Source organism: Myotis daubentonii, chromosome 3 (genome assembly GCF_963259705.1).
Source record: "Myotis daubentonii chromosome 3, mMyoDau2.1, whole genome shotgun sequence".
NCBI classification, from domain to species: Eukaryota; Metazoa; Chordata; class Mammalia; order Chiroptera; family Vespertilionidae; genus Myotis; species Myotis daubentonii.
In genome coordinates this window covers 186,586,273-186,611,881 of record NC_081842.1, presented here as the reverse complement: position 1 = coordinate 186,611,881, position 25,609 = coordinate 186,586,273, and the positions used below count along the sequence as shown (strand labels likewise).

Here is a 25,609-nt window from a genome sequence, read left to right as displayed (position 1 = left end):
GTCCTTTCAGCCGCCATAGGAACATCACTCAGGTTACATAAAGCAGGAGAGCACCTCTGGGAGGCAAGGCGCTGTCTGGCCCTTGCTGTCGCTCCTGCTTCACCCGAACTATGGGGCTCACTCACTGTGTGACCTTGAGCAAGTTACTCAGCCTCGTTGTGACTTGGTTTCTTCTTTGCTCAGAGATGGAGAGGGTCTCTGTCCCGCTCTGCCACAGGTTTCTCGTAGGGCTCTCAGAGAAGTCGGGGAGTTGCAACTTAGAAATACAGGTAGAAAGGTTCAGGTTGAAAAGAGCTCCATGTTGGGCAGCAGGGTGCACATGGGCTGTACACTGAAGCACAGTCCTCAGAATTGGGCTTCTGATGGTCCCTTCCTGCTCCTGTTCCACTAGCTGGTTCGATAACTTGAGTGTGTTTCCTTACCTACCTATGCCTCAGTTTCCTCACCTGCAAAAATGTGAATAGTAATGGAGTTATTCTAAGAATTAAGTGAAACAATCCATGCGACATGCCTAGAATAGCGCCAGGCCCAGGAGGCTCACTAGAGCTTAGCTCTTCATCATCACCATCAACACTGCCATTCTCATCATCACCATCATCGTTGTAACTGTTCAGTCCTGGACACCATGCCTCAATGACCAGCATCTGGAGCCTGTTCAGAGGACAGCAGGAAGGAAAGGGAGAGAAGTGGATTTCAGGTGCCACGTGGAAAGTTGGGAGGCTTTGGGGATCTTCAGCCTGGAGAACAGGAACGGGCGGTGGTTGGAGCGGAGGTACCCAGTCTTCAAACAGCCGTAGGGCTACCGTGTAAATGATGGACTGAACCTGAGAGGTCCTTCAGGGCGGAGAAGCAGAAGGGATGGGCCGGCAGGCTTAGCCTGAATATAAACCCTCCCAAGTGGTCCAGGCAAGCATCAGTGCAACATGATTCTTTGGGAGGGGGAGATAACCACCCAGACGCAGCTGCAGGTAGACAAAGAGAAGGTACTGCTGTCACTTAGGGATACTTTGTCCAAGCTCCCCTCCCCCTCCAAGGCTGATGGTGCTGACAGAGTCACCATGTGGCTGAAACATGGTCGGCTGGGAAGGAGGCTCAGGGAGAGGGGCCAGCAGGTCTTCCTGTGAGGAATCCTTGCAGCGGATGTTTGTTTTCCATTTTTACTTGATGAAAAATAAAATGCACAGTTGTTATGCTGTCAGAGAACAAAGGGGATATTGACATGTATTTCACACAGCTAATTTTATGTTCTGTTCTGTTTTAGCCAGTTCAAAATATTTCCTTCTTTGGTTGTTGAAGTGGGCAAAGCCAGACAGTTATAGTGTGTGTGTGTGTGTGTGTGTGTGTGTGTGTGTGTGTGTGTTGGAAATAGCTCCCTCGTGTTTCACCCTCTGCCATCGTTAACACTGTTTTGCTGTACAAATCTCTCTTTATCTCCCTTCTATGTCTGGTGAACTCCTATATACCCTCCATCTTTCAAAACCCCACCCTCATCACTGGTCAGAGGGCAGCCCTCCTGTTTTCAGGAGCAGCAGCGTGGGGGTGAAATCTGTGGCAGCCTGCCTGGTTCACCAACCTGCTCTGCCCTTTCTGCAGAGGGACCTGGGGCAGGCTCCTTGGCACCTCTGTGCCTCAGTTTCCTTCTCTATTTAAAATGGGGCTACAATGCTACCTCCATCGCAGGGCTGCTGAGAGGGTCACATGTGATGATATAGATGACGTACAGTTGTAGGCACTTAGACGTTAGACGAAGCCTCCATAGCATCATTCACACACCCTCTGGACCAATGGTTCTCAACCTTGGCTGCACATTAGAATCACCATGGAATCTTTTTAAAATCCTGATTTCTGGGCCTCATCCTCCAGAAATTCTGTTTCTTTGTTATGGGGTGAGGCCACAACATTAGTAACCAAGAAACATAATTTCTGGAGGATGAGGCCCAGAAATCAGGATTTTAAAAAGATTCCCAGGTGATTCTAATGTGCAGCCAAGGTTGAGAACCACTGCTCTAGTCCAAACACAGGGCTTCTCATGGAGGAGGGCTGCCTCTGATTGCCATCGGCTTCCCCGAGCCCCGCCTGGGCCCTGGCACTCAGCAGGCCCTCCACAAACCTTAGTTAAATTGGATTTACAGCACTCGCGCATCCTCTGCGGTGTGAGGAGTGCCAGGGCCAAGAGACATAACGAGGCGCGGTCTGCAGAGCGTGGCAGCATCTCTCCACCGTGGAGCCATCTACACAGCGGAATCACGCTCACCACCCGGGGAGTCTGCGCCTCGCCCCCGCCGCCACACTCCCAAGAAGCAGCGAGGTTTTCTGAAGATGAGAAATTTCACAGCCCCTTGCTATCTTTTGGGTAACTGCGTATTTTATGATGACTAATAGGCAATTACTATGGTAATATTGCAATCCAGCATGTGTGAGGTTTGGGAAATGAGAAATTATGGGTAACTACTTTGGACTCATTTCTATGGCAACAAAAAGTAATTGTCATTAAATACCAGTTATACTGAGGCTGTACCTGGTAATTATAGATTTTTTTATGCCCAGAAACATAAATAAAACCAATAAATTTATTCAAAGGTCTATGGCTGTTTACTTATACGTGGCTCTATGGAATACACAATGACAAGCACCTAATTAAGAAATGCAAACCCACCACAGAGTCCTGCTGTCAGATGGAGATGGAGAGTCTGTTTCTCAAATGCAAGGCAACCTGTGCACTCCGCATGCTCAGAAGAGAATGCAGGGGGCACAGGTAGAGGCGGAGGCTTTCTTCTCTGCCAAGGAAGTGATGGGGAGGAGGTGGCAGAGAGAGAGAGACAGTACAAACGCTGCAATGCATATGGGCAGCCACTGATGGAGGGACCAGGCCCCACTCCAACCCAACGGCCTTCCACCAGGAGTTGCCTTGCACCTTCTTGGCTCTGCAACACCTGAAGCTACAGTATTCATCCTGTAAGACCTCTAGGCCTCCAGTTCCCCCAGAACCTAGGAAGATGCTCGCATTGCATCAGCAGCCATACCATTCTTACTTTTTTTTATTGTAAACTACACATAACATCAAATTCATCACATTAATAATTTTGAATGATACAGTTCAATAGTATTAAGTACATTCATATTGTTGTGCTACCATCAACATCATCTTTCTTCAAAACTCTTTTCATCTTATAAAACGGAACGTCTATGCCCACTAAACAATTCCTCCCCACCCCCGCTCTCCCACCCATGGCAACCACCATTCTGCCTTCTGTCTCTATGATTCTATATACTTTAAGTGATAAGCTTCCTTCCTCCCTCCCTCCCTCCCTCGCTCTATCCCTTCCTCCTTTCTTTCCTCCCCTCCCTTCCTCCCTCCCCTCCTCCTTCCCTTCCTCTGCCCTATGCCCCCTCCTTCCTGCCTTTCCTCCTATACTCAAGCTAATTTGAGATTTTTATTATTTGCAAGCATGGAAATTTTAACAAAGACCACCCCCCGCCCTTTCACAGGGTGGCTATAAGGATGAAATAAGTGTGGGAGAGCTTGCCATGGGCTGGGTGAGCAAACAGAATTCTTGAAATGGCATTTCCTGCAATGTGTTTTATAAACCCTAACACCCCTGGAGGAGTGTATGGGGAGGGGGTGGGGGAACAAGCTCCATAGGAAAAGGGTTCCCTGACACACATTTGGAGAGCACTAAATACATATTCCCTTCTTCAGATTCCGGTTTATTAGCATTTTTGAAACTGAAAAATCTTATTGTAAAAGGACATGTTTAACTTTTCTCAGCTCTGTGTTCCCCAAACTTACTCGAACTCTGAATTCTTCCCCCCAGCTCCCATAATGCCATGGGAAGTCCCATCAAACTGTGGGAACCGCTGTATCAGTGGGGGGCTCAGGAGGGGCGGGGCTCAGGAGGGGCTGGTCTCGGGGACCTCCAAGGTACCTTGGGGCTCTCAGTTCTGGGTCTTTACTATATTACTTTGCACACTTTCCACATCTGGTAGTGAATTTCTGTGACTTATAGGCTCTTTTGTTGCTACTCAGAGCTGTTTTAGCAACAGATTAATGCCTGTGGTTAGAGATTTCCTCCTGCTCTCTTAATGAGAGTCACACATTCTCACTTGGAGGATGCTGGGGGTTTAAACTTCAGGGCAGAACCACTTCTGAGGGTTGGAGCTCTTTCATCTTGAAATCCCAAATCACAAAATCTGGAGCTCGAAGACATATTAACGCATCTGGTTCCTCATCACCACCCCCCTGGCCATCCCAGGGAGGGGCAGCATCCTGGCCAAGGTCACAGACCTCTTTCCAGTGCATCCTCCCTGGAGGGCAGAGGACAACATAACTGTGTGTGTGGACATCACTGACCTCCCTCTGACCACGGCCGCTCTTGTAATTAAACAGAAATGTTAACATAAATCAAATGGTCATTCCACCACCATCATCACTAACAGCATTCTGTCCTGGGAGGAGAACGTCACGGCACTCAGGCCCGCAGCAAGCCGTAAAACTTGCCAGTGCTAATGAACCATCACTAGAGCCAATTAAGAGAGGAAGCAAAACTGTCTTTAATTAAGGCATCATGCGTCCCGTGGGCTCTCTCTAACTCATACCCAGGGGGATCAGGAGGCCCCTCTGGACTGAATTGCCATGCTCTTGGAAAGCAGCAAACCAGCTCTGTTTGAAGTGAAGCTGGCTGGCACCAGACAACCTGAGTTCTGGTCTGAGCTCTGCCACTACTTTGGGCAAGTCCCATCTCATCTCTGGGCCTCAGTTTTTTCATCAGTTGAGTCATTGCATTTCTTCTCTCATATTCATCAAACACCCTTTGAGCACCTACTATGTGCTGGCCCTTGCTGCCAGGTGCTGGGGCATACACAAAGACCATTAGGGCTCAGTCCCTGATCTCTGGTGGCTGGAGGGTCAGTGGGGTCCATGCAATGGGATAAAACTTGCTCAATAACCAGGTTGGTGGAAGGCCAGAGAAGGCCGTGACCAATTCTGTTTGGGGGATTAGGGAATGTTTCCCAGAAGAAGGGGAACAGCATGAGTTGTGAAGAGGGGTGAGTGAGGTGAAGAAGGGATAAGGGGGTTCTGGGCAGAGGGTAAGGGATCAGAGACCAGCAGGACACATCCAGGGAACAAGGCTTTGCTTAGTGTGGCCACAGCAATGGTTCTAAGAGTGCGGTGTGGGAGGTGAGGCAGCACGGTAGACAGACAGATGGACACCAGGTCATTCAGAGCCTTTCAAGAAAGCCCAGCCCTTTGAATGCTTTCTCGAGAGTTGTTGTTGAACTCATAAACAACAGAGCTATATAATTGGGGCAGAGAAGTTAGACAGTGATTTACTGAGTGTGACTTTGGGCGAATCAGTGGCCTCAACTGTGAAATAAGAGCAAGAACACTATCTGAGAGGATCCAATGTCCTTTCAGCAGATAACCCCTGAGCAGTGGAATTTAGGCTATAAATTATGGTGCACCAGAGAAAGAGAACTCAAGACGGGAGTGCATGAGTGAGTGTGGGGCTAGCTGGTAAGCCCAAAACACAGAAATGCTATTCAGATGATCTGGGGTGCCATTCCATCATTAATGGCCTCCAAGAAGAAACACAGAAATGAAACAGCAATCATTATAACCACCATATGATATTCTGCAAAGCACAGTTATCACCACCATTTCTTCTGATGCTCACAGGTACCTTGCCAGGTGAGTAATTATTGTCTCCATTACACAAGAGAAACTGAGCACCAGAGGGGAAGTGAATTCCCTAAGGTTACGTTGGAAGTAGGTGCCAAAACTGATAGTAGGCACTTGATTCCTGGTCCAGCAAGCTGCTCAGAAAACCCCAGCAAGTGATATCTCAGGTGGCTGAGCATGAACGAGCCAAGGCTCATCAGCCACATTCTCAAGAGCCAGGGTGAACTTCCTCTAATGAACTCATGGGAAGTCTGAAAATCCTTCCTCAAAAATACATCCCCTTTTTCTCTTTGCTTCCATACCACCATCCTACAACTACCAGCTTCCAAGCATCCTGTCCCGTCACTCACCTGTAATTGCCCAGGTAGACTCCGTCAGGGTTGAGCATTGGTGCAATCTTGAAGACCAGGTGTTCCCGCAGGACACGAGCAATTGGGTGCTGGCTTATGAGGAAGTCAATGATCCCTAGGGAAAGAGAAGCATCTGGGTTAACCTCAAAGGGTTTTAAAGGAGGGAGCACATCATCCTCAGCTTGGAAAATAGTGAGAGCTCAGTAGGGGACTGGGGTCTATGTTGTTAGCCACTGTGGACGTAGGACTATGGGTTAGGTGCTGCCTGGAGAATTTTATAAATATAGATCTCTGTTTCCACGAGATAGGTCAAGATGGAAAATAGAAGCCCAAGGACAGTATGGAGAGGCCATTTCCTGTGGAGAGCACAGGGATTGCTTCCAAGAAAAGATAGCATTCGAGCTGTGCCTTGGAGAGCCCTCAGGGTTTTGACAGACAGAGATGAAGTCCGCTAAATACTGACATCAAATTGATCACTATGGGGTCAGGGGACTTGGGGATCTGTATCCTCATGCTGAGGATGGGCACACCAGGAAGCAGGGGGGAGAAGGGATCTGGCTAAAGTCACATGAGGAGAGAGGTTCCTTCAGTGTTCCCCAATGTCCCTTTCCCCACCTTGAGGGTCCTCTGTTCCAGATTCCCTCTTTGCTTCTCACTAGCACCAACACCACCTTGACTCCAGGTCACTAAATTTAGAAAAGTTGAATTCTCCATGACTCTCCTTCCCCAGTCAGGCCATCCCCAAGTCTCTTCTTTGAATCTAGCAAAGCTGCCCTCATCCCATCCTCTGCCTCTCTTCTGCTCTCTGCCACCACCACATATGGCCTGGATGACAGCCAATGCCTCTGACAGGTGCCTCCCAACACTGCAGCCAGGGGATCTTCCTAAAGTGCAAGTCTGACCCTGCCACTCCCTCCTTGATGTCCTCTGGTCATGGCCTGCATGCATCCACAGGAGAGGAGGTGAAAAAACAACGCTGAGCCCTTGCCCTCACCTTCCTCTTTCAATGCTTCTTCATCTAAGACCAAAAACAATGGGCAAGATGGCACCCTGGCATCCCACGAAATGACTGTGATGCTGGAAAGTAGTAGAGAGTACACAACCCTTCCAAAATGCAGAGCAACTCCTATCCTTCACCAGGGAGAAGAAGCTTTGAGCTGGGCCCTGGAACAGAGTAGGTTTGACAGACGGACAGGAGGAGGAGGCAGGGTGACTGAGAACAGTCCCCATGCCCAGCGACAGGCACTTAGCTCCTGGAGTGATGCTCCGCTCCAGAGCACATTCCAGAGCGGCTGGGACCAGTGAGGGATGGCTCAGGCTTTTCATTAGGCCAAGGCCGAGAATCGATGGGCAGCCACAAGCCAGTTGGACATCATTTACTCCTCGGCCGATGCAGCAGTAGACCAGATGCCTTAATTTATTTGTTGGTCTTCATGCTAAAGCTGCAGTTTGCCAGTAAACAGGCAGGGTAATGATGCCAGGCACCCTTGTTAGGGGCTCATAATTGCTTAATCTGTCCACTAATTGACCCCGGCTCCCGGGGCGGCCCTTCATCAAGGAGCCAGCCTGCGCTCAGGGTCTGGCCACGCCGCCTCAGAGAATGGCTTCTGGAAACAGAGTAGCTCATTGTGATCCATCCTCCTTCACAGATGAACAGATTAATTGGGCTGCCAATTAGGCAGCTAATAAGATGATGAGAGAAAACAAAGCCAGACCAAAAGCCGCAGCCACCCTGAGCTCTGGCTCCCAGTGTGAGGGTGGGGATGGAGAGGAGAGGATTCAGACCCATCTCCTGGCTTGAGGTCAGATACAGTTCAACAGGCATCATTCCGATTGATCGGGAAACTGGGAGGGGACCTTCCACATTGTTTTGGTGGGAAAGGTGGGAAGTGGAGAGGAATATGAGGAGAAATGTTGGGGAAAGTAAAGAGTGGAGAGGAAACGCATTGCATGGACGGGGGTAGTGGAAAGAGCATGGACTTGGGACCTGTATTCAAATTATGACTGGTTGTTAGCTAGAGAAGTTACCAGCTTTCTCTGACCAGTTAACTTATATTGACATATGCATAATAATACTATTCTGAAAGGCTGTTCTGTGACTGGGTTAGAGCTCCTATGTTCCAATTGCCTGACATAGCAGCTTAAAATTGTAATGTGCTTTAAGAAAGTCACTTAGATCAAAGGTTGAAAGACATGGAGAAAAGTGAAAAACAGAATGGAGTTTAGATCTAGGAGTCCTGATCTGTGAAGTTTAATGACTATGGGATTTGGGGACAAGATACTGAATTGGAAAAGCCACAAACCAGCAATCAGAGCCCCTGGGCCCCAGTTTTGCTTGGTGGGCCCGCTCGTCTTTACAATAAGAAGAAAGAACTCAGAAACTCCCCAGAGTGCACCCGCACTGACAGTCTCAGATTCCATCTATTTCTTTCCTCTCTTCGGGAGCAGAAGAACCCTCCTCTGCCAAGTGAGGAGAATAATCTCCCTCCTGCTGGGAGACACTATCAGCTCCATAAGATCGGTCTGTCCCTTCAAAAGTTTTCCAGGTCCTTTCCTTCCAGCGGATTGAATCAAGAAGGTGGGAGAAAACAGGATGGCAGGAAAGCTGGAGGCAGGAAGGCCGTGAGTGTGTGTATGTGTGTATCTGTGGGTCTCCTTGCTCATCCTCTTAGTCCCACAAGACAACCTGAGGCATGACCTCCAAGAGGGAAGTTCAGATCTACACCAGTCTAGGGCCTGGTGGGCACCTTGGCACATAGCAGCAGGGTCTGGGCTGTGGGACAGGAGACCTGGTTTGGTCCCCACTCTACTAGTTGACATGTAGTGAATCCTTTGGCTTTTCTGAAGAGCAGGGCTGAGAGCTGCCCAATGACCTGGTAGGATTACTGAGAAGAGTGAGAGGAAGAGAGAGTCGGCATAGTGGCACCTCCACATGCCTGATGTTGCCCTGAGCCTGACATACATGGTCTCGTTTGCCCTCCCAGTAGCTCCGTGAGGACTATTCAGCTACCCCTCTTTTGCAGGTGAAGAAACAGAGGCTCTAGGAGGGTTGAGGACTTGCTGAAGGTCCCCGGCTGGGAGGTGGAAGTGGCAGGACTCAGACTCAGGCCTGCCCAAGTGCAGGCCCCTGCTGTGCCCACTGCCCATGCTGCCCTCCAGGGGGATGTGCCTTGCCTGCCGTGTCATCCCACAGTGTAGGTCTAATTAATTCAATTATGAAGGATCTGAATCATGGAGGGGCTTTAACAAAAAAGCACCAGGAGGAAGAGCTGAGGTCTAGTCCTTGCCAACCAGCTGACGTGCAGTGTGGTCTTCCCCCACATAAAGAGGAGGGTTCAGTAATAGCTCTCAGGAGGGCGGTGAGGAAGTGGGGGATGGAAGTCACACGCTGGGCTTTGGTTCATGATGAGGGTTAGTGGACCCATACCGGCACTTGCAAGTGCTCAGTTAGCCATGACCTCCCTCTTGATAGCATGTACGGAGGCCTGCTGAACAGCAGGCACTGTCCTACGTGTTATGTGAACACTAACTCATTACACTGTCACAGCCACACTAGGAGGCAGGATTCCTACTATCAGTTCCCTTTAAGGTAAAGGAATGGAGGCACAGAGAGGTTAGGGGACATCCCCAAGGTCACACTGTACAAAGAGGAAGAGCTGGGATCCAATCCCAGGCCACATAGCTCCTGAGACCATGCCGCACACGCTTTACTCCAGGGCAACGCCGAGCACCTTGTGGCTGATGAACAAGGAGAGTGTGTCCTCACAGAGGCCAGGAGAGGGTCTGAGGCAGCAGAGGGGTGGCTGAGAAGCAGCCATCCCACCGCCAAGCACCTCTGCCTCCCTTCCCGTCACCGCCTCCGGAGCTCTGCGAGGACAAGGCTCCGCTCTGCTCCCAGCAGCAGGTGTGTCAGCAGCTTTGCGGTGAGAACCTTGGTCCCAGCCAGATGGGGCGACCAGGCCCACATGTCTGTTCCCCACTCAAGGTCACTGAGCCAGTTAATGGGGAAGAAGTGAAGAGAACGAAGGTACCAGACATCATCCTTCCAGGCCTTGGGCCCCCCTGCCCTCCCCACAGCCAGGTGGGCAGGAGAGGGGTCCTGGGGGAGGGTTGGGTCTGGGGAAGAAAGCCCAGCTGAGCCATTGTGGGGACTGAGAAACCCTTGGGGAAGACTGTGCCTCAGTCTCTCTCTGGCAATGGGGAAAGGATGCCTGACTTAAGCTGCCTCCAGGAAGGAGGAACCATGTGTCCTGAGGGACAGTCAGGGATGGGAAAGACGAAGGCAGGATTGGGGAGAGGGGCCTACGCCACACCTGCCATGAGTTAGTGCGTGGCCTTGGGCAAGCCACTTTGCTTCTCTGAGCCTCACCCTCTTCTGTAACATGCACATCCACTGCTGTGGGATGTCCAGAGAGCTGTGTTCTCCTGGCAGGAGCTTGGCCTTCTAGCGTTTCCCATTGCTGAGTGGGGCATGCACAGGCTTGGGAGACCCAGGTTCAAAGACCCCTTAGGTTCCCTTCTGCACCCTTCTCCCTCTTTCTGTCCCCTGCGGCCCCTCTATGCCCTTCGGCCCCCTTCTGGCTATGTGACTTTGAGGCTCCTCTTTCTGAACTCAGATTTAGCATCCCAGAGCCAACACACCATGTGTCCCTCACCACAGCCTCAGGAGATGAGCAAAATAATACCCATTTTACAGATGTAGAAAAGGACATTTGAAGACCCAGCCCTAGGCCTCTGGTAGCTCATGGTTTAAAAGGGAAGAAACAATACAACTCTAATATATGACAAATCAGGGCAATAAAGGTGACTATCAGGTAACCTCTAAAGCAGCCAGAAAGTAAGGGCTACAGAGTGTGTGCCAGGGGCCCACAAGTGGCATCTTACATAAACCTTGGGCTATGGGAAGTGTTTGCCAAGTGGCAAGGAGCAGCAGGCAGAGGAGTAACAGGTGCAAAGGCTCAGCAGTGGAGAGAGGACTGTCCATTCAGGGATTAAGTTGTGTGGGGCTGGGATATAATAAGGCTGAGGCTAGAGAACCTGGCAAGAGCCAGATCATGAAGGGCGAATGTCATGCAAGGAGTTTGGAGTTTATCTTGAGAAAGTAGAGGGGAGGTATTAAAAGGCTCTGCCAAGGAGTAAACTTTGATTGAAAGCCTACAGGACAGCACCGGATCTATCAACTCAGCACCATCCAGGTTCCTTTTTGGAAAAGCAGGGCCAACAGAGAGAGCACCTGAGCTCTACCCAACTCTGTGCCTCAGGCCTTGCCTATAAAATGGGAGGCGGCCCTGCCCTCTGTCCACTGAGCACAGAGGAGGTGGGCATGGGAGTCTAAGCTCCCCGAGAAGAAAGTATTGATGGTACGGCTGCTGCCTTTTTACAAAGGACTCAACAGTTGCATCTGATTAGCTGGGGGAACAGGTCCGCTGCCAAGTTTAGTAACTGACAGATGGCTGCCACAAAACCAAGAGGGACCTGGGAGAGGTTATGGCAAGGACAGTGCTGGAAGTGAGAATGCCAAGGAGTAAGCTAAGGTGACTGGAGCGAGGAGGTGAGACAGCCCAGCTGTGCCTCGTCTGAGCTGCTTGGCTCTGGGGGATCACCTTCTCGCCCTGAAACTGTCTCCTTGCCTGAAACATCGAGGCAGGCAGTTATGTCCAATCACCGTGCTGCGAAAATGCGAATGGGGAAAACAGACCCCATATTTATCTGCATAATGCCTCACAGTGTACAAAGCGGATTAGCTGCTTCACCCCCTCAGCTCCCCATGAGGAAGGAGGGGCACCTGCTGCGTGCCTGCCGGATGCCTCCTACAGGACGGGGTGTGTGTGTGCACCCACCCCAGGCCAGCTCCATCACAGCCTTCAGACAGGGATTGGTTTCCTAACCTATTTCACAGTCCAGGAAGCTGTGTCACACTGCGAGGAAGTGGCAGAGCCGACATTTGACCCCACGCCTATCTCATGGCAAATCACCAGGTACTTCCCCGGCAGCAGGCCATCTCCCTCAAGTTATGTGACCTTAGTGGTTTTTCCTATCCCTTTGACCTCATGATCACTTTGAGACTAAAATGAGATAAATTACTTAACTTCTCTTAACTTCAATTTTCTCATATTAGTTCCTCTGACATTGAAAAACTCATATAGTGGAAATAAATTAAGTCAAATTAATAAAACTAGATAATTAAAATAAAATGTGTATTTTATTTGACATGTTACAATGCTAGGCACATATATAGTATCATGTAGTTTATATATAGCACACCCATAGATAGGTAAAAGTGCAAAAGTGTTAGCAGGAATGTGGGACACCAGGAGCTCCGATGCATTGCCTGAGGCAGCGAATACCTGGAAAAGTGAGTATGCACATGTCTACGGCCCAACAGTTACATCCATGATTAAACCCCCTAGGAAGGAATTCGTACTTGAGCACAAGGCACTTGGGTAAGCACATTTGTATCAGCATTGTTTGCAAGAGAAAACACTGCAAACAACCCAACTCTTCCTTCAGGAGCACAGACAGGTCAGTTGAGGTGCAGACAGAGTGGAGTAGACTGTGTGGTGAAACAGTGAACAGCTCTCTTCACCAACATGGATCCTGGGTGAAAACCAGCATTGGCACACACAGGACCGTACCATTTTTATAAAGTTCAAAACCATGCAAGACTAACACCACATTGTTTGGGAATGCTTGCATGCTTAGTAAAACTGTTAAAAAAGACAAATACAAAATTAAAGCTGATGGTTATTTGTGTGAGGGGGAGGGCAGGAAGGACAAAGGACTTAAAAGGAATTGATAATCTTCTGCTTCTTATGCTGGGCATTCACTAAATTATTATTTATATGTTACTTATTGAACATATTTATATAGCTGACTAATTAAACGTATTTTATATAGATGAAATATTTGATAACAAATAAAATGCAATTATAAAGAGATATATTTGAGAAGAGACATTGTATCTTATTTATCTCTGGTTGTCTGACACCAAGCATGCTTCCTTGCTCATGATAGGTATTTCAAAAGTTGTATGTTCAGTGAATACTTAAGTGAATGAGTGAATAGAAAAATTTTAGTCCTTAATTCCCTAGTTCACTGCCTGCCCTTCCATCAACATGCACTTTGACCTGGACCAGATGTATTATTGTTATAAACCACTGGAAACAAATAAAACACAGCTAGAGAGTGTAGGTGTCTCTGTACGGTTCATTGTCAACACAGCACATATTAGAGAACTTCATTCGGTCCCCCTGTTCATTTATGCATCCATCCACTCATTCATCCAGTCATGCATACATACATGTGGTAAATATTTATTGAAAATAAATCCTAGGAAAGATCAAGTGTAATCTCTTTAGAAGTGAAGTGAATTCCCATCCAAGATAATGATTCTGTGTGTTACCACACTGTCCCAGATACCATCACAGCGCCCCAGTGGCGGGGGGTGGGGGTAGGCAATCACAGGATACCCATGGGGTCCTGCTACTCACCTTGACACACAAAGGAAGAGGGTGTTTCCCCTGGGTGGACTCGACCCGTGATGAATACCACCTTCTGCTCTGCCCCTTCCCGAAGATTGTCTGGAAGATAAAATAAGAGAGGGATGCTAAGGAAGGCAAGGAAAGCTGAGACTAGGAGAAGGAGAAAGCAGGAAATGGGCTGGATGCTTTACATTTCTCTCTTAAATCATCCAAGCATGTCAAACTCGCCATCAGTGGGCCACATGCCTCATTTATTTGGCCTGTGTTAGCCTTTGAGTTTGACATGCTTGGGTTAGAGCCATTAAGGCCCAGCCATTGCTGGCTAACTTAATTATGTCCCTGGCTACTCAATATTAAAAGACTATATCCCATTCCTTGATGCAACTGATTATATTAATATTAAAGTCATGTAAAGAGGTCATATGAGTGACTAAATCCCAGATCCACGGACTAGGCAAGTTGTATATCCACTCTTAGTTTTAATTTGCTAATCTATCAATGTGGATAATAATATCTACTCCATAGGGTTGTTGTAATAATTATACAAGCTAACATATTGCCTAGTAAATATTCAGTAACTGATTAAGTAAAGAGGGTAGTACTTAAATTAGTAAAAGTGGCAACTGCCTTTCAATTAGCTCCTTTTATGTCAGGCACAATATACAAATTATTTATAATCCTTACAGAAACATTCTCATTAATAGTCCTTTTCATAGAGGTGAAGACTGAGTCTCAGAGAAGCTATATAACTTGTTCAAGGTCAGACAGATAATGTGTGAGGGAGAATGAAACGACCAGGGAGCAGTGAACTGCACAGAGAACCAGGACTCATTTGAATTCCCTCACTGATTGTTCAGGCAATCAGTCGAGAACCCAGAAGGAAAAATACTAGACTAGTGGTTCTCAACCTTCCTAATGCTGCGACCCTTTAATACAGTTCCTCATGTTGTGATGACCCCCAATTTCATTGTTACAAATTGAACATAATTAAAGCATAGTGATTAATCACAAAAACAATATGTAATTATATATGTGTTTTCCGATGGTCTTAGTCAACCCCTGTGAAAGGGTCGTTCGACCCCCAAAGGGGTCACGACCCACAGGTTGAGAACCGCTGCTCTAGACTAACAAAGTTTAAAAACAAATATCAAAACGACCAAGCTGAAAAAAGAAATGTAACTGACTGGCATATAAATCCCAACTCTCTTTAAGGGAAGATAACAGAATCCAGACATTCAACCATGTATAATTCACAAAATCCAACATCCAATAAAAAATTACTAGCCATACAAATAAGTAGAAAAATGTGGCTCTGAATCTTGGCCCAAGCTCTTGCTACCTCTACAGAAATCTCACTTGTATAAGAAAATTTAGCTACTGTGCAAAGATATAATTAAGCAAAAGCAGTAGCCGAGAGTGACAGTTCCAGAAAGAAGGGGCAAGAGGAAGGTACTTAGCCGTGGGCAGAGGAAGGACTGATTGCCCCAGAACAGAAAAACAACCTGAAGTGAATTCAGAAATGAAAATAGAGAGAAGTTGGATTACAGGATTCCATGGAGGGTAGTTAGAAACAAGGAATAGGATTTCAGCTTCTGAAATGCTAGAGACAGGTTATTTTGAATGCAGTTCATGATCCCACTTTTGATACATCAATGTCAGATACTAAAATAAAAGCTAGTAACCCTATGAAGCCTGATTCTAAAGGCTTGGGACTTGCTTGGTCTGTTGGGGTGAGGTCAATTGATTCCCTAATGATAGGAAAGGCAGCAAGATAGATAATGGAGACCGAAGATGTTTCTGAGGACTCACTGTGTCCTCAGCACTGAGTTAGGCACCTTTAGGAGCAAAGGGAGAAAGAGAAGACCCACCTTTTCTAAAGAAGTTCATGGTCAGGCATGTGACCTTTTCTTAGACTGAATAGAAGCTCCACAAGGGAGAAACTGCAACTTGTACTGTGCATTGTTAATGTCTTTCCCAGGACCTTGCATGGAGCAGGTGTTCAGAAACCAGCTGTTAAATTAATAGATAAAGAAAATACTCATATAGATGATGGTTTATAAAGAAATTTAGACACACATTATCTTATTTACTCTGCATCACGTCTCCGTGAGGTGGAGAGTACTGACCCCATTTCACAGGTGAGGGACCTGAGGCTCACAGATGGAAGGTCATGTAGCCGGCAGAGGTAGTTAAGCCTCAGCTCCCAGCTCAGTGCCCCTTTCACCACCGTATGTGTCTCCTCTGGATCCAATAACAATGCAAGACTCTACATCCTCTACATTTCCAGGATCTATAACATTAAAAAGTGTTTGTTTTCATCCCTTACTCCTGGGAGAAGTTTCACTATTCTCTTAGTATTTATATTGCTTTTCCCTTAATAAAAAAAAAAAATGCCACCGAGCCCTTTAAAAAAACACTGTCTAACACTGATGCCATCTATCTCAGCAGTTCAGAAATGATAAATGGCATTACCGGGGCCCTCGGTGAAGGCTACCTTTATGAATGTCTCTCCTGACCCACTATCAACTCAATTGCATTCGGCATTTCTGCTGACCACAGGAAAATGCAAAATGGGCATTCTATTTGCACACTAATTTTACGGAGCCCCTGCGTCTTCATAAAATGATAACGTGGGGCTAATAAAAATCAAGCATCTCGGGTGCTAATATAAGCAAATGTTGATGCAGGCAGGTTACAAACTGCTTTGTCATTTAGGAGGCCGTAAAAGAGCATTATAATCATCTTTAGACAAAATGGATGGCTCGCCTTTGCTTAGTTTTTAGCTTTCATTTGCAAAATCAATTTAAGGTAATGTAGCAGCTCTGAGGCGGTGTGACATGGGACCCTTCCCCCCATTCCTGTCACTGAGTTCCCAGACTTGTGCAAAGCCAAATAAACATATTCTTGGAGGAGGCAGTGGAGGAAGCATGCTAGAACAAAGCCATGGTGGAAAAGAAGCTGAACAATGAGAACAAAGACAATTTGTAAGGGATGGTAAACCTGGACACGCATGGTGGGTGTCGTTCAGGGTACAAGGGCACACTCAAGTGGGACCAGGACAGCCGCCCCTCCTTAGTTAACAGAAGGTGTTTGAGTCAAATGTGCTTATGTAGCATCTCAACACACACACACACACACACACACACACACACACACACACACACACACACACACTCCTTTGTCATCATATCCCTCTATCATCATCCACTATGTCCCTATTCATAAAATATTTATTAAACACCTTTTCAGTGGCCAGGAACTAGCTATCATTATCTTCATTTCATGGACTGGTCCAAGCTCCCCCAGCTAATGGCTGGCCCAGCCCGAGGCCCACCCAGGCAGTCCGACTCCACAACCGGTGCTCTTAACTAACCTCTCTGCTCTCCTGCTGCTTGCGAAGGACGGTATCATCCAGTTACAACAGCAATTACATAATGTTTATTCAGTACTGATTCTGTGCCAAGCACTTTACATATATGATCTTATTTCATTTTCATGGCCATGCAGTGAAACATCTACTATTTTTACCCCTATCTCATAGATTAGGAAATTGAGATCCAAAAAGTTAAATGGCTTGTCTAAACCTACGTAAGTAGCAAATGTGGGAGACAGGATTATACCTAAGTCTTTATGGACCTGAAATTTATGCTCTTAAGCACTGTGTCATATCATCTATCAAAGATGAAATAAGGTCCTTAGGGGGATTTTAAAAATACACCCACAAATTCTGTGCTCATCTGCTCCCTTCCAGAGGTGGAGATGCACTCCTCTCCCCGGCCCTCCTCTCGCTGTGGGCTGGACTCAGAGACTTAATCTAACCGAGAGGATGCTCTGGAAGTGGTGGCACCTCCCTGTGGAGATTGGGCTTCCATCGTGCGTGCACCGTCTCTCTCGGGAATCACTCACTCTGGGGCATCCAGCTGCCATCACATAAGGACACTCAGGTGGCCTGTGAAAAGGCCCATGTGGGGAGAAACTAAAGAATCCAGACAATAGCCAAGAGAATGAAGCCAGTCCAAACCAAGGAGTGAGCTTAGAAGGGGGCCTCCAGTCATGATGACTGCAGCCCTGTTGATAACCAACTGCAACCTCATGGACGACCCAGGGTCAGGACCACCCTGGTCAGCTGCTCCCGCATTCCTGACTCCAAAGAATCTGAGAGATGATAAAAGTTTATTGTTTAGATTCTGAATTCTAGAATAATAGTTAACTAATTAACTTGTCTATAAATGCCAAATTCAGTGAGGACCAGAGCCATAACCTCTCAGTGCCAAGATGAAGATTAAGATGAAGATGAAGATGAAGATGAAGACAAAGACGGAGAGCTTCAAATTATCCATGGATCTTTGGATGGTGAAGTTGCTAGAAGAAGCCAAGAGGCCTCAAAGAGCACTAGCTGGACTCTCTAAGGACAAAAATCTCCCCAAAGTTCACATTATCAGTTTGGTTTCCCTACCTCTCCTGACAATAACTTATCATGGGGAGTGAGGTATTACATGCAGTTTTTATTTTTACCTCTAAGCCTTTTTCATTTTCTGAGAAAATTCCCTCATATCGGTTTCTAAACCAGATCAATTGCAGTCTCTTCTCCAATACTCCAGGGCCCAAAAAGGTCCACACCACACGAAGCTGGAGAAAAAGAAATCTTGGTGGCAGTAACAGCATGGCTAGCTGGTGCCTGTCTGAGGGCCTTGTCCCTGATCTCCCTATGTCAACACCATTCTTGTCTGTCCATCTTCCACCTGGCCCCCAAAGTGGAATTTCTAAAATGCAGATGGTAGCATACCTCTCCCTCTGCTTACAACCCTCAGCAGCTCTCTGCCATCCTCCAGGCGAGCCCAGCATCCTTCCCCAGCATCTCTAGTCTCTGGTGGCCATGCCCTTCCACAGGCCCAGCCTCAGTTAACTCTTGGCAGCTCCATCGTGAGCCACGTTCTCACACACCTCCACACTTGGGTTCATGTTTTTCTCTCCACCTGGAGTGCCGGCCCCCAGCTTGTCTGTCTGGCTTACCCTACTCAGCCTCCCGGGCTCTGCTCAGATGTACCTCTTCTGAGAAGGCAGCAAGGAAACTAACACTCACCCAGGAATTGTCCTTGACCACCCTGGTGTTCATGTTGGCCTGCATCTGATTTCATCAGCACAATAATTCTGTGCTTTTCCCTACAAAATTCGTCATGTTGAAGGCAACCTAAAGGTATCCCTGTGGTTGATCAGACAATAAAGAGGGATCAGGGGCTTTGAATTATAGGGAGAACATGCTCAAGGTGCAGAATTTCTTGTATATGATCTTAGGAGAAAATGTAGGGATAGGAGGCATCAATAGAGCTTTTGGGGGCAGTGGAGACCAGTGAGTGTGTTTGAGTAGAGATGAGAGCTGAAAGCAGACGTCCAGGGCTGGCTCAGCCAAGCTGACTGAGGGTGAGTCCCACAGAAGGGGGAGCTGGGTGAGGGGTGCTGAGGGGAACACTGGCCCCTGTGTTTCTTCTGTCCCCTGACGGGATCAAATTGAAAGCCTGCTCGCTTCCTGGCAGCTGTACCAGGACTCACATCCAGACCCCAGATTATTGGCTGTGAGGTCTTGGCCAAATTACTTATACATTCCAAGCCTCTGTTCCCTGTAAAATGAGAATAATAATCCCCAGCTCACAAGATAAGGGACAGACGTTTAAGTCCCTGCCCCATTTATTGAATAAGCCACAGAAATAGGGTTTCTTAGGGCTATTGACATCTGGAGCTGGATAACTGTGTATGTGTGTGGGAGGGTGCATGTACAGCAATATCTCTAGCCTCTATCCACTAAATGCCAGGGGCACCCCGATACCCAGTTATGATGATTATAAACAGCTGCAGACTTCACTAAATGTCCCACATCTTCTCGGAGACAAAATAGCTCCTGCTGAGAACCAGTCCCCTAAGGGAATATGCTCCTTTATTCTGATTGGCTTATTATTATCTTCCCAAGCAAACTTTAATTCCTTAGATTTTATATCTTTGCACCAAGTCCTCCAAAAAGCCTTTGCAGTGCCAGACCACAGTGGCTTCACCCTCTTCTGAACCCACAGAGCTCATCTTGGCCCCTGGTCCGGTCGTAAATCATTTGCTGCCTCGCTCAGGCAGGACCCAAGGCCGCGATGTTCCGCTTGATGCCCAGCATCTGGTCTTCTTGAGAAAACAGTTGCGTTAGCAAAGTTTATTTTCAGTTCCCCGCTCCACTCCCAGCCCTGCCATGCTCACCTACACTAGCTCTCCCACAATCTCAAACCTCCTAAGTGCTCCAGGGTGGGGATCGGGCGCTCTGCCCTGGATGAGCTGGAGAGGAGAACAGGGATTGCCATTGAAAAGCATATGCAGCCGAAACCGGTTTGGCTCAGTGGATAGAGCGTCGGCCTGTGGACTGAAAGGTCCCAGGTTCGATTCCGGTCAAGGGCATGTACCTGGGTTGCGGGCACATCCCCAGTGGGAGATGTGCAGGAGGTGGCTGATCGATGTTTCTCTCCCATCGATGTTTCTAACTCTCTATCTCTCTCCCTTCCTCTCTGTAAAAAATCAATAAAATATATTAAAAAAAAAAAAAAAAAAAGAAAAGCATATGCATTCATTCTGGGACAAGGTGCCTCTCTGGTACCCCTTACATGTCCACCGCATATTAAAACCGCTCATTTGGCTTGAGAAAGTGTAAGGACGCCTCCAGCTTACAGGAGGCCCTCAGAGGCTGTCTGAACTGCAAAGCCTGTGGAGATGAAGGAGACCCAGAAAGGACAGTGATGTGCCTCGGACCACACAACTAGAGGGTTCAGCCAGGTCTGGAGAGCAGGGCATAGAGTTCCAACATCCAACAGCCTCCTCCCACCACATGGGCTGCCTCGGGCAATGTCCCTGATGCTGGGGGAGTGCCCAGTGGGCGCTTGCCAAGGAAGTGAATGGAAGCCAAGAAGCAACGGGCTTGTGATACAGAGGGCCAGGGCCAGCTGCCAACACTCTCACCTTGACAGGCACAGGAGCAACCCCCCTACCCCCCTTACATACACACACACACACACACACACACACACACAGGGTATTGTCATATACCATACTTCAGGCTGGTCCCTGGGGACACGGGGAGGAATCAGACACTGCCATCCAGGAGCTTAAAGATCAGTGGAGGAGAAAGATCCAGCCTGGCTTTGGGTTTATAAACTTGAATTCTAGAGTCAGATAGAAGGAGGGTTGAATCCAAGTCCTGGCACACATGACCTTGAGCTCTGAGATTGTTCATTTCCTCATCTGCATGATGAGAGAATAATGATACCAACCTCATAGGGATCTTGTAAGAATTAAATGAGCCAATGCATCAAGCCAATTCATGAAACTGGTATGTTCAAAATAGTATGCACTCAAAAACAGTAACTTACAGATCCCTTGGTCCAACTGCCTGTTCTTACAATTGCAGAAATTGAGGTCACTACACGCTAAAAGACACTGCAGCCATGACTTTGCCTATCTTTTTTCCAATTTGTATTCCCGGTGCTTCACATACAGAAGGTGCTCAAAAAATACTGATGGAATAGTGGTAGGGTACCTATTGCTCTCTGGTTGAATCAGGCCAGGCTTTCCCTAACATGCGCTGTGCCTTTTGAATTCTCTCGCAGCCTCCAAAAATACCTCGCCAGGTTCCGTTTCAGGCTTACTAGCAAATGCAAACTGAAGTAGGCCATGCCCTTCTGCAGCAAGGACGACACCAACAGTTTCCCCAGGAAGAGGGGGCAAGAAGAGGTGAAAGCTGGGATGAAAGTAGAAGACAATACACTCTAATCAAACTTGATAAATATGTAAATTAAAGCAGCTGAGCAGTTGGCTTTGACAAATGACTTCCCGGTAATGGATTTTCCATGGTAAAAGGGGAGAGTTCAGCCCGCCTGCTAGTCAAGAGAGAGCCCTCTCCTGCCTTCCCAGCAATGCGGGCTGATGGGCAGGCCCTGGGATGCTGGGAGGCAGACAGAGAGCTAAACCTTCTTTTAATAGATGCTATTTACTGAGCATCTGCTAGCTGCCAGGTTCAGCCTTCATCAGCCCTGTGAGAGGAGACAGGCCCTGTCTCCTGGGTGAGGGAGCCCAGGTGAAGGGGAGTGAGGGCCAGATTCACAGACTCCAAAGCCTGGTGTCACCAGGGGGCCAAAAAAAAAACACAAGAAAACAAACCAAAAAAAAACCACCAATGAGGGGGTGGTAAGGGTGGTTGTCTCATCAACTCAAAAGTTAGTGCCTTTTAGATTTTTGGTTGCTTTTCTGTTTTTTTTTTAAAGATCCTACCTTGCCGCCTTTCCTCCCCTCACAGGAGCTGGCATGGTGGTGCTCATGAGAGATCTGCTCTGTGGCTCCAGAGGGCCCTCCCTGTGCAGCTCCGCAGCTGGGAATGAGCCCTCAGTGTCTGCCCAGACAAAGGCCCAGACAGTATGGAGCAGGGAGGAGCTGGTGGACTGCAGTTTCTCCGCAAAAGCCACAGTCGTCATTGTAAACACTAAATTTGAGGAGGGTGGGGAGTGGAGGAGGTTATTACTTAGCAATCAATAACCAGAATAATTGCTATAAAATTGATGGTTCTAGTGGGTTCTAATTCACCAGTCAGGTGAGAAGTGCTGAAGAGGAAGAGGTTTTGAGCAGTGACCATGCGCTGAGCCCTTTTCCTACGTTATGATCCAGGTCACTGGGCTGGGCGAGAACTGTGCTGTTTTCCACATAGTGCAGATAGCAGACCTGAGGGCAAGTGCGAGGCCCAGCCCAGCCCTTGCTAGCTGGACTTCGAACCCTGTCTTTCTTCTGACACCTCTAAAGAACTAGGTCTATTCCCAGCTACATGAGATAAGTCTGTTCGTACAGGTGTGCGGGCACAAGCATGTGTGCCCGCTTCTGACTCAAATTCCTACGAAGTCTTGAGTTTGTATACAAAGTTATCAGAGTTGAGGTGCAAACAGAAATTCACCTTAAATGGTTTGTAGTCTTGGAAAGACACTACCGATACAACTTCCCCAAACAGAACCAGTAGGTATGAGCGCCCCAGTGCGCTGGAGAAGAGTCCTGGTGGGGCTGGGAGGGAGGCGACCGGGCCCTGAGCGCAGGCTTGGCCGCAGATGCTGGAGGAATTTAGGTTTGGAGAGTGCTTTCTTCCCTATTGAGATCTCATCGACTTGTATGAAAATACTACTTTCAATCTCAAATCCCCACTGGCATCTTTATATAAGCACCGAAAACGCTACTGGGCTTTGGAGATTTCATTTAATGAAGGAAAAGTATTTCTATTAAAGAGCAATTTTTTCTCTCTCAACACAATCTTCAGAGGACGCAGGGCCGCTGGGTTTTTTCTGGGGTCTGAGAAAACAAACCACCACACACCTCACCAGACTATGGGAGGGCAGAGACCAAGCAAGGAAGGGTCAGTGAAGGGGGAAACAGGAGAAATTACTGCAAGTAAAGCCGCATGTACCCAGGACCTCACAGTTTAGGAGGCACTGTGGCGCTCAACAGAGAGGTATTACTGCTGCCACTGCCGAAGCTCCCCCCATCCTGTGTGATCTGAACTACGACACCGCCCTGCCCCTCCTTAATTCCTCCTCCGGAAGTGGCCACTCTCCTGTGTCCTGTCCTGCAGTGGTTTCCCGTGCAAGTCCAAGCTCCTGACCTGGCTGCCTGGCCTCTGCCCATCCCCACGCCCCCTCACACCACTCTCACCTGCTCACCTTGCCTCACACCTGGCTTGTTCTAGTTCCTCTGCCCTTTGCCTGGAGGACCCGCCTGGGTTCTGTGGGGCTGGCTCCTCACCCTCAGGTCTCCTCCCAGCAGAATCATAGCTCCATGACCACAGGGACCCCAGTCTAACCTTGCACCCAGCAGAGACATGTGCCAATGGCATATTTATAGAGTCAATAAACACAGCTAGAGGTATTGAGTGATGTGTGCTGGGGAAGTTGGGGGCACAGAAATAAGGCTTAAGAAGCGGTGGGGGCTCAGCTGATTGTCCAAGCTCATATAAGCTGTGAGAACAGAGTGGACACCATTCTGATGAATATTAAAGCCTGTGATCCTTCTGTCTATTCCCTCGCAGAGAGGCTACTGAGTGCAGGGGTGTGAGCAGGCTCTGCCACTTACTGTCTGTGTGGTCTGGGAAAGTCCCTGGAACTCTGGGTGCCTCAGTCTCCTCATCCATAAAATGGGAATAATAATAATATTCATATTATTGGGCTTTTGTGAGGAATGAATAAGTTAAAATGAAGCACCAATAACAGTGCTTGTCACATGGTGAGCCCTCAATTAACATTTGCTATTCTCAGTCATTCAACAAATATTCCTTGGGCTTAGTCATTCCCTTCTCCTGGGACCCTCTCCACCCCCAGCAGAGCCAGGTGCTCTCTGCCGGTTCCCTCCCAGCCCCTTCTGCTATTACAGTGGCAGGATAGTAATTTGTTTTTCTTTCATTCTCCGCCTTTCCCCTCTGGTGACTCTGAGCCTTTTGGGGGCAGAAGCTCTGTCATGTTCTTCTCTCTTTGGCATTTATTTCCTTTGTTTGAGACAAAGAAGGGCATTTTGACATGGTTGTTTTGATGAATGAGTTTTGAAATGTCTGCATCTAAATGTAAAATTGCTTTTGAAAATTACTACGTACTGGGTGAAACAGACCCCCAGATACCGGTGCCTGTCTGATCTTCACTCCCTTCACTCCCACCAATCCCTCACTGCCCCTGCCTCCCTCATCACCAGCCCCGACCTGGAGCCCACCCTCTCCCTCTCTCCCCTCCCTGAGCCCCTTGCCAGAAGTGGAGATCAGGGATGGAGGGAGCTCTGGGCTGAGGGGAGGTGGAGAAATGTCTCCGTGGCACATTATTTGGTATTGCTTTTTACAAAGCTGAAGGTGTAATGGTTTGTTTTCTCAGCTGTGTCAACATGTCCCCAAACCAAAGCAGTCATGTCAGAGCAGCTGCATCAGTTGGCCAAAACAAAAGGACTGTGTCAAGAAGATAGTCCCGGGTTCGATTCCGGTCAAGGGCATGTACCTTGGTTGAGGGCAACATCCCTGGTAGGGGGTGTACAGGGGGCAGCTGATCGATGCTTCTCTCTCATCAATGTTTCTAACTCTCTATCCCTCTCCCTTCCTCTCTGTAAAAAATGAATAAAATATATTTTTTTTAAAAATGAAAACCTGCTCTGACCACTCATTTAAGTCTGCCAAATGGTTTCCTATATTAAAAAAAAAAAAAAAGCATACACCCTTGTCAATGGATGAACAAGCAACCAACTTCACTTAACCCAGCTCTCCTGTAGTAAGTCCTGTTTGCGCCAGTGAGGACGGCTCCACCACCACGAGGATCAGAGAAGTTAGGTGCTGCCTGATGTGGCACAGGAGGCCACAGAACAGAGACATCAGAGCTGGTCTAATGACTCTCTTCCATTTCACAGCCAAGGCACCGAGAGAGAAAGAGACGTGACCAAGGCGTCCCAGTGAATTGGAGTTTCAACTGTGAGATCAGAAACATGCGATCAGTTCTTGGGTAACTTCTCCATCCTGTGCACTAAATTCGAGACCACAGCATCACTGCTGGGCCCACGGCAGGCGCTCAACAGAATGGAACGGAGATCACGGCTCGCACTCTAGGCATGCTACTCAAAATTGGATTCGCCAAGTTCTCGGTAAGAGAAGCTTTAGTGTCCACACAGGCAGGCTGTCAATATTGCATTAGCCAGGCCGTCCACCAGAGCAGCAAAGCCTCTGGGTGGGCATTGACTGAAGGCCCACGGACTGCGTGAGAGAAAGTGAGCTGCTGGGCTGTGGGGCACGAGCGAAGGCCTCACTGTTTGCATCTATTTCCACAATGGACATTTCTGCAGCCAGTTAAAGAAAGACATAAACCTTTGTAACCTGAGTTTGAAAATTATATAGCTCTACTGTTTTCCTGGATTCGTGAATTGGATGGAATGGAATCTTTCTTGAATAAAACAAGTTTTAAAAATTAAATTTACAAGAACTTAGTTCCCAAGGGTGTTTTTATAGAGTGCTGTAATATGCTCCTAAGATAAGCCTTCTAGGATAAACCCGGACTCTGTCCACACTCCACCCTGGACTA

The 25,609-nt window shown here is 47.9% G+C and overlaps 1 protein-coding gene across 1 annotated transcript in view; it reads right to left on the bottom strand.

Annotated features, from left to right (window-relative positions):
- The window catches only part of AGBL4 (AGBL carboxypeptidase 4), a 594,219-nt gene that overhangs the window by 91,618 nt on the left and 476,992 nt on the right, over nucleotides 1-25,609 (bottom strand). Inside the window, exons 4-5 of the mRNA XM_059689649.1 lie at nucleotides 13,521-13,610; nucleotides 6,031-6,145 (exon numbers count right to left, since the gene is read on the bottom strand). Of these exons, the coding sequence (XP_059545632.1) occupies nucleotides 6,031-6,145; nucleotides 13,521-13,610 (205 nt within the window). The remainder of the gene's footprint in view (nucleotides 1-6,030; nucleotides 6,146-13,520; nucleotides 13,611-25,609) is intronic.